Source organism: Macrobrachium nipponense, chromosome 40 (genome assembly GCF_015104395.2).
Source record: "Macrobrachium nipponense isolate FS-2020 chromosome 40, ASM1510439v2, whole genome shotgun sequence".
NCBI lineage: Eukaryota > Metazoa > Arthropoda > Malacostraca > Decapoda > Palaemonidae > Macrobrachium > Macrobrachium nipponense.
This window is the reverse complement of record NC_061101.1, coordinates 10,118,659-10,128,658: the sequence shown is the minus strand read 5'-3', so window position 1 is coordinate 10,128,658 and position 10,000 is coordinate 10,118,659. Positions and strand designations below refer to the sequence as shown.

Genomic DNA, 10,000 nt, shown 5'->3' with positions numbered 1-10,000 from the left:
CACGTAAATATTTGAGAGATAAAACAATTATGCTCTAACATTCAATTCGAAATCACATATTCCAAAAGTTATTTACCATACGGAAATTAATAAGTTGCCTGCCAAATCAACCTACCCCCTTCTGAATAACAGGTGAGATGTGGGGTAACAGACTACCCGACGGGACCTTCAATGGGCTCGTGGGTCTCATAGGGAGTGGAAAGGCTGACCTGGGCACGGGGAACATCATGATCTCAATATCGAGTGGTCGTCATGAATTCATAGAGTTTAGTGCTCCTTATTCCAGTGACGTAAGTCGAAGTATTACCTACCTGGAGAGGGAGACAGCAGTCTGTGAAATATAGTACTTACTTTCTATATTTTGGGGTTTTTATGGGCTACTTTTATTAGATGTATATATATATACAAATATATATATATATATATATATATATATATGTATATATATACTATATATATATATATATATACTACTATATATATGATATATATCTATATATATATAGATAGATATATATATATATATATATATATATATATATATATATATATATATATATATATATATATATATATATAATAATAATAATAAATTGAATGGAAAGAAAGGTGGATACTTATTCCCCATTCCTGAGAAACGTGCCTGAAAAGAGAGAGAGAGAATAAGTATAGATTGCTTCCAAGTCTAAATAAGAAGACAGCATCTTCGAATCATACCATCGACTTCAATACGAATTATAAAGATAATAATAATTTAATATATATATAATATATAATATATAAATTTATAATATATATATATATATAAATATAATATAATATATATATTATATATGTATATATATATAATATATACTATATAGATCATATATATATATATACACACACACTATACTTACCTGCAGGAGATCTGCCTGCTGGCGAGAGTAGAACCTCCTCTCCCGAAGTGGATGGCTTTGTTCCTGCCCTTCAAGTGGGAGTCCTGGATTGCTGTCTTCGTTGGAATGGTCGTGTCTGGACCCCTACTGTACCTGTTTGCAGTTCTGAGTAAAAAAAGGTGAGTCTTAGTCCTGCCATACAAATGATACTGTGTGTGTGTGCGTGTGTGTTTGTATAGTGGGTTGATGCCGACTCCAAAAGAACGAGTACCTGAGCGCGACAGGGATTTGCCTGTGAGAGGCGGCGTTAACTAATACCTCTCGCGAGAGCCGTGTGGTTTAAAGCACTTCGCTGTACGTCCTGAGTTCTTGGTTCCGTGGTTCGCGCCCATGAGCCGACGAAATTTTTATCAACTAGAAAAAAGTTTAAAAGAAAATCCCCTTCATTTAACATAGATGAAAATATATTAATTCCGAGGTAGAACGAATTAGATATTAAAGGACATCTGTAGCTTAATGCGTATATATGAATGGCGGTGATGTGATGAGACTCATATATAGATATAGATATAGATATATGAATTAACAGATATTAAACATATATATGTACAACGCTCTTACCCTCATTAGCCTCTTAAGATAAGAGGGTATATATACTTCTTATAAACAAAACGTTACCCAGTCAATACCCACCTTCTTCGGTAGCGGGACAGAACACCACGACTTCTACTCCTTCGGGTACTCGTACCTATACGCCTATGCCCTCCACATGCGTCAGGCGCTGATCCTCACGCCCCTGCGAGACTGCAACCTCATGTACGTGGTCTTCCTCTGGCACTACACCTTCATCCTCACCAGCGTTTACAGTTCCAACCTCACGGCTTTCTTGACGGTCACCGTTCAACCCCCCGGGGTGGAGAGCTTCAAGGGACTTTACGAGACGAGGTTGAACGTCTTCGCCTTGAGTCCCTTCCTGAAGTCCGTGCTGGCGAATTCCGGGAATAAGTATCATAAGGTGAGAGGGTTTTAGAAGTCCAGTCCACATTCACCGCGGTTTCTCAGACATTCAGTATTTATTCTATAAGTGTAAACATACGGTGAGAGCGACGTATATACACGCCATGACTGAATTGAATTCGGGTGATCAGTGTATTTCATAGGTATCAACATATTAAGTGTTTCATAGGTGTAGACGTAATATGCATTTTATAGGGACACACATAGCAAGTATTTCACAGGTACAAGCAGCATAAGTATTTCGTAGGTATCAGGATATGGCAAACGACTTAGCCATACTTTTAAGATAGAGAGTAACTAATGACTGAATGAAATAAACGATTTCATTCTTTTCAATAGAGATCATCATCATTCCTGCATCAAAGCTGCGCTATGTGATAAGATACTGATCTGTTACTGATCACTGTAGCTGAAGCCCACACTATACAATAACAACAAAATAAGATCGAAGGAAAACCGTCAATTCTCTTTTTCAAGGTAAGGGGTCATCTTAACCCTATATTCAAGATTAGGCATTTAACCATGAGAAAAAAAATGATAGCCTCTGTACAACAGAGATCACCAATCCAGCCTCAAAATCAGCAGCTAATCACTCCATCGGAATGATATCTCAAAGAAAGAATGTCATCTTAACCCTATATTGAAGATTAGACATTTAACCATGAGAAAAAAAAAATGATAGCCTCTGTACAACAGAGATCACCAATCCAGCCTCAAAATCAGTAGCTAATCACTCTGTCGGAAGACCATATATGCAATAATATCTCAAAGAGCGAATGAAAACTGAAAACTCTTCATGAAGGCTAGGAACAAATGAATAAGACGTAAATAGTGAACTATGAGATGATGACCATTCTCCAGACGGTAACGGTAGCCATTATCCATCGTCAAAGGAAAAGATACGATAATTTTGGTCAAACGGAATTCCACGTTGGGATAGCAATCGTGCACTCGAGAACAGACAAAAATTAAGAACGTCTCGTGGAGCTGGTAAGATGGTGCTCACTAGATCAATACGAGTGACCATTGCCTAACAGAGGGCTCTGATTTTTAAAGTTTTTCGTTTTATAGCAAAGTATTATAAACCCTTATTCCCCCCTCGATGGATATTTGTATAAGAAATGAAGAACAGTGGAAAATCACCGGTGTGTGTATATATCATATAAATATATATATATATATATATATATATATATATATATATATAATATATATATATATGTATCTATATATAAATAGATAGATATATATATATATATAGATATATATATATATATATATATATAGATACATATATATATATATATTATATATATATAGATATATATATATATATATATATATATATATATATATGATATATATATTACTTTACTGTATTATATTTCGATTTTTTGAATCATTTAATAATTTAGATATTTTTATATATAATTTACTACGTTTGCACTGATGAATACACAGCCATAAGTCACTGGCCGACCAGTTTTACCAATCCAGTAACGACTAAGTAATGAGATGAAATGCCTAATAGTTGAGTAAATAAGTAAATAGATAAGTAAGTAAATAACAAAGTCATTTAATAAGATAAATTGATAAATACATAACACTGATGATTAATTGTAGCGACAAAACAATAAGAAACTCTATTCAAGCCATCTTTCTACCACATCCCACAGGGCTTATCGGAAAGGTTGCAGGTCTCCACCTTCCCGGAGATCAAGTCGGAGGTGCTGGCGGGGAGGGGCGTCATGATCAATGGGCGTCGATACTTGGAATTCACGAGGGATAAACTAGCTACACCCCAAGGGCGCCCCAGGGCTAGGATTATCAAGGTGAAGGGGTGATTGTGCGCTTATATGTTTCTTTGGGAATGGTTCTGGTATAATAATAATAATAATAATAATAATAAATAATAATAATAATAATAATAATAATAATAATAATAATAATAATACAAAGAAAACTCATAATCACGTGAGTTAATAAAATGGGAAGGTAAATCCACAGTAGTATGCCTGTTTGATTTGTTCTTTACAATATAGCCAGCAAAATCAAGCAGGCATACTACTGTGGATTTACTTTCCAATAATAATGATGATAATAATAAAATAATAATAATAATAATAATAAAAATAATAATAATATTATTATTATTATTATGTTATCATTTATTATCATTATTATTATTATTATTACTGAGGTCTACTGGTCGCATCCGTGTCACACACATACACACACACACACACACACACACACACACACACATATATATATATATATATATATATATATATATATATATATATATATATATATATATATATATATTCATATATATATAATATTTCAAGAAATTCATTCACAAAGTAAACGTCTCCTTTAATTAAGTAGCTGTTGAATAAAACTTTCAAGTATGTTACACTCAGTTCTCAAGAAAAGATAATATACACAACCTTTTCTCAATTGCAACGATATCCTAATTATCAAAATAAATATCAGACGCTTCCGTTTCACTTGGATTACAGACAAAACAACAATCCGTCAATAATAATTAATGATCCCCGGACAACGATAACCAGTCCGCCTCAGAGTCAATATCGGCGATCAATATTGCAGGAATGTTTTGCCCCTGTCAGCATCGGTCTCGCTTACCAGACTAATTCACCGCTCAAGGCGAAGTTTGATCGGGTTCTGGAAAGGATCGTGGAGACAGGGCTGGTCAGGAGGTGGTTCCTGGAGTCTCTCAGAAGATTCCAGAAGGTGGGAAGAAATGTTTTTATTTTGTAAAGCGTGTGTATCGGGTGGTTTTAAAAAAACAGCCTGTGTATCAAGTGGTAATTTCAAAGCACATTCTGTCAGATACATGTACAGTAGACGCTGCTGTTTGGTTGGTTATGAGAATATTTGTTGTTCAAATAAAGTTTTTGCAGTAAGTTGCAAATGTAACGGACGCGAGATTGACTGGTCAAGTGTATAGGTACGAGCGAGAATGATTGTTTGGTGTAAAAAATGGGTTCAAGAGCGACTGGTTTGGATGCAAGAGTGGATAGTTTGGTGTAGTATTAGAGAAGAAAGTACTGGTTTGGTGAAAAAAAATGAAGGAATGACTGCGATACTGTGTAAAAATGGGTGCCAGAGTGATTGGTTTAGTATAAAAAGTGGACTAGAAAGAAGTGACTGGTTTGGTGTGAAAGTGTATCTACAACAATGACATACTACATCTCCATGTTTGCGAATATCAGTATGAATAAACCGATACAAGATTTGTTTATTGATTTATTGTTCTCATTATAAACAAATACATACTAGTTCACACCTATATAAACTTATATATTTTACAGGTATATCCTTACATATTGCGCAGGTATATCCTTATATACTGTACAGGTATATCCTTAATCCCAAAATGCTGTTATACACACAAACCAAATGCCATCTGAGATCATTAACGCAATCCAGCATAGCTTCCCTTACAAATAAAGTTCCCACTACTATATTATATACCATAACAACTGACCCACTACAATAAAAGGTTATAATAATCTTCCACCTTTCATTCGCAGTTCAAGAGGGAGAGCCGCGCCCTGGGGGTCACTCAAGATGGCACCGACGCCCACGAGGAAGAGGGGGAGCATGCCACGGGCGTCATCCCCCTGAGCATAGATCACATGCAGGGACTCTTCGCCATCCTCGGCTTCGGATACTTGATCGCATTGATTTTCTTTCTTCTGGAGTTGCGGTTTTGAGAGATTTTCATCCGATGTTTCTTCTTTTCATTTATTATGGTTTTTTTGTTTTTGTTTTTCAAATTAACAGGTTTTATTTGCTATTTCTACATTTTATTTATCATAACTTTTTATTTTTATTTTTTCGCTTTTCCTTCATTTTGTTTATTATAGTTTTTTATTTTATTTTAAGAGGTTTTATTCGGTATTTATTAATTTTATCATAATTCTTTTTGGCTATTTCTACATTTTAATTTTTTTTTTTTTTTTTTTGCATTTTAAGATAATTCTATTCGATATTCCTTCTTTTTATTTATCATAGTTTTTTTTATCTTATGAGACTTTATTTGCTGTCTCTTAATTTTGTTTATTATAGTTTTTTTTATTTTTGCATTTTAAGAGATTTTATTGGCAATTTCTTAATTTTATTTATTATGTTTTTTTTATATTTGCATCTTAATAGATTTTATTGGCCATTTCTCAATTTTATTTATTATAGTTTTTTTATTTTACTTTTGCATTTGACAAGATTTTATTAGCTATTTCTTTTTATATTTTCCGTTCGTTTTTTGTCCTTGCATTGTGTTGGTGATTTTAATATATATACACTAAGCATCCAAAAAAACAAATCACACGTATACCCTTCCAACGGAGAGAAAAAAAATATAATATATATATATATATATATATATATATATATATATATATATATATATATATATATATATATATATATATATATATATATATATATATATATATATATATATATATATATATATATAGAAACATAAATACAAGACGCACATATTCTTCTGAAGCATCTTCTCTCTCGAGAATAATACTACAATTCTCGCCACGGCGCGCAAAAACCCCGTGGTGACCTTTCGGGAGCTGTCAATCAACGCTCGAAATGCGTCGTGATTATTGATTGCATTCTTAGGCAGATGGTCGCCCGCGGGGAAGGAATCAATACGGGTGGCCATTCCACATTCTTTTTTTTTCCGAAACGGATGGAGGAGAGAGAGAGAGAGAGAGAGAGAGAGAGAGAGAGAGAGAGAGAAGCATCTGGTCACGTTCATTTCCTTGTATTTGGCACCTGCATGATATCATATTCGATCATTTGTTATGCCTACGTAAGGATTCACGTGCAAAATGGCATTTCTTCTTAGTTTTCAAAGGCTATTTCATGCTATATATCTACTGTTTTCTCTTGGAGTCTGGATAGTTTAGCTAATTATCTAAACGAAACTTTTCTTCAATGCGCTGTCTCATAGGTACCACTTCTATGGAATCATAATAATTAAAATAATATATAAATTCAGGAGAAAAAACTTGAGAAATATCAGACCTGAAAATAGAAATAAGAAGGATCTGGGATAAGCCAGTGGAAAATGTACCTATAATCATACGGACACTAGGAGGCACGATCCCAAGATCCCTGGAAAGGAACTTGGAAAAACTGGATGCTGAAGTAGCCCCAGGACTCATGCAGAAGAGCGTGCTACTAGAAACAGCGCACATGGTAAGGAAAGTGGTGGGACTCCTAAGGGGGCCGGATGCAACCCGGGACCCCACGCTATAAAAACCACCAAAAAATCAAAATAATGATAATAATAATGACTAAAGAAGAAGGAAAGAATACATTGATAATGACATTGAGAAAAGGAATGATAATATATAAAAAGTTTCCGATTATTAATAAAACAATAATTGGAAAGATATGAGAATTACAATATTAACACAAAAACGCCTGATTAAGTTAATATTTTCGAGCAATTACAAGTGAAAGCAGTGACATCTGTCTCATCATTTTAAAATGAAACATCAGGTGATATTTGTAATATATTAGTTTGTTCTTATATCGTTACAAAAAAACTCAAATGATAAAAATTCTGCAGAGTTTACGAAATCAATATTTCTTGAAAATCTTCGATGGAAGAATATTTAGAAAAATTTTTGTATCTCCTTTTTTTACAGAAAATTGCTGCGGAATAAATAACAATGGAAAATTAAAATGGTGTATTCTTTGTTTATTCTGATTATGCAACAGGACAGATAATGACAATCATAACACGTTTAAATTGTAAAATAATGAAAAATTATTGTGAAATATCAAACGAAGTATCATATAGCATCTTTTAATGATAAGATCGCCTCTGCCTTTACGTATCAGATATAAAGCTTCACTTATGTCCCTGAAAAGTCATATACCTTATTTTAATCACCTTTTGCAACGACACTTCGACAAGAAAAGTTATATCGATTCCGGAGGTGAAAATCCACAACGATCGAGGCGATAAACTCTACGGTATTTGAACGACAAAATTGGCAATGCCAGTCTCCTCGATGACATCTTGAGAACAGATAAAAAAAAAAAAAAGAGGATTTCTCAGTGACATTTTGCGAGGAATAGCGAAATGTGAACGATCTGGGTTTTAACCGGATCAGCTTTTGTAGACCGTTTCCAAGAGAACAACTTTTCAAAATATGGATTTGAAAAGGCTTACTTTTAATTATAGTTAACTTTGAGATCATTTTTTAAAGTGAATTTTCCATATTCGAAGTATACAGTATTTTTCTTCATCTATCAAGAAAGTTATTGCATTGTATAATCACGAAATAAGATGAATATCAACTTGAATCCAGCACAAATGGGAAATGCTAATATACAAAAATACGTAAAACATTTCTGTAACACTTATGATTCAGTGTTCTAATAAAAATTACATGAATACTTTTACCTTATTTCATTTCCCTGTATAACTACCAAAAGATCATGGGAAACTCGCAGTAAGTTTTGGCTTTTAAGGAACTATAGCACACACACACACACACAAACACACACACACACACCACACACACACACACACACATATATATATATATATATATATATATATATATATATATATATATATATATATAATACTGGTCTTGACGAAGTATTAGCTACTGAATATCAACTGCGTAGTGATTGAGAAGATGAAAGTCCTTCATCTATAAGTTTACGAGATCAGCGCCCAGAAGTGAGAGGCGAAAGGACTTTTCGAACTGGAGAAATTGTGTATGATGGAGGTGTATTGAAAAATAATATGCAAAAAAAAAAAAAAAAAAAAAACAGTTAGTAACATTGCATGCAGAAATATAATATGGGACTTGTTGATCTTTGACGAAGCATTGAAAAAATCAGATTATGGAATTTAAACCTCACTCTCTCTCTCTCTCTAAAAATACCTGGAAGATTTACGTACCTGAGTACGATTATGTTGAAGAAAATAAAAGTAAAATGTTCTACCCTCAATTTTTTATATAAAATTTAAAAATTAAAAGATCCATACTTTTATTTGACAAATCCATATAGTTGCTGGGATCTACAAAAGTCTTACAAGGTGAGAACATAAATAAACAATGTTAAACTTCATAGGTGACGGTAATTGTCAAAGACAAATCTATGGGGTTTGCACATACGTTTTACATACTCAAATGAAGACTAATATAAATGTAAGCATATATACATATACTACATATACTATACATATATACAGTATATATATATATATATATATATATATATATATATATATATATATATATATATATATATATATATATATATATACATATAATGAAAATCGAAATATCATCTTAATGTGCATTTCGTAGACTTTGAAATTTAAATCCCCCTTTAAATTTGTAAGATATCTTGTGAACAGACGAAATAAACTAGTAAACTCAAAAATTTCTTCATTTCAATTAACAAAACTTACCTGCTGGCAAATTCGCGAGAACCTTCCAGGTATCAATTGTGGACCGAATTATTCAATTTTTTTTTTTCTAATTTCTAGTCATTGCTATAAATATTTATATAAGTTCTCAATTCTTAAGAAATAAGAGTAATATCATTTTAAAAAATCAAGTATCTTTCGTTATTCTACTGTTCAAAAACTTTCAAATCCTATCGACTGATAGTTCTCAAGTCTTCGGCATCCAAAAAAAATATATAAATATAAAAAAACGGTATAGTCATTGTTATATATTTAATCTCAATTCTTAAGAAGTAAAAAATAATATAATAAAAAATATTAATTATCTTACTTTATTCTGGTTTTCGAAAACTTCGAAATCCTATAGATTGATAGTTCCAAAGTCTATAATAATATAAAAAAACTAGAGTTATTGCTATATATTTATATTAATTTCAATTCGAAAACTTTGAAATCCTATAGACTGATAGTACTCAAGTCTTCGACATAAAAAAAAAGAAAATAATATATAAAAAAGCTATAGTCATTGCTATCTATTTATATTAATCTCAATTCGAAAAATTTTAAATACAACAGACTGATAGTTCCCAAGGCTTCGACATATAAAAAAAAG

General features: G+C 32.3%; 1 protein-coding gene across 1 annotated transcript in view; it reads left to right on the top strand.

Annotated features, from left to right (window-relative positions):
* The window catches only part of LOC135211829 (ionotropic receptor 21a-like), a 6,062-nt gene extending 421 nt beyond the window's left edge, over window positions 1–5,641 (top strand). The window contains exons 2-7 of the mRNA XM_064245039.1: window positions 133–290; window positions 906–1,057; window positions 1,584–1,893; window positions 3,572–3,727; window positions 4,512–4,655; window positions 5,459–5,641. Of these exons, the coding sequence (XP_064101109.1) occupies window positions 133–290; window positions 906–1,057; window positions 1,584–1,893; window positions 3,572–3,727; window positions 4,512–4,655; window positions 5,459–5,641 (1,103 nt within the window). The remainder of the gene's footprint in view (window positions 1–132; window positions 291–905; window positions 1,058–1,583; window positions 1,894–3,571; window positions 3,728–4,511; window positions 4,656–5,458) is intronic.
* Window positions 5,642–10,000: the final 4,359 nt, after the last annotated feature.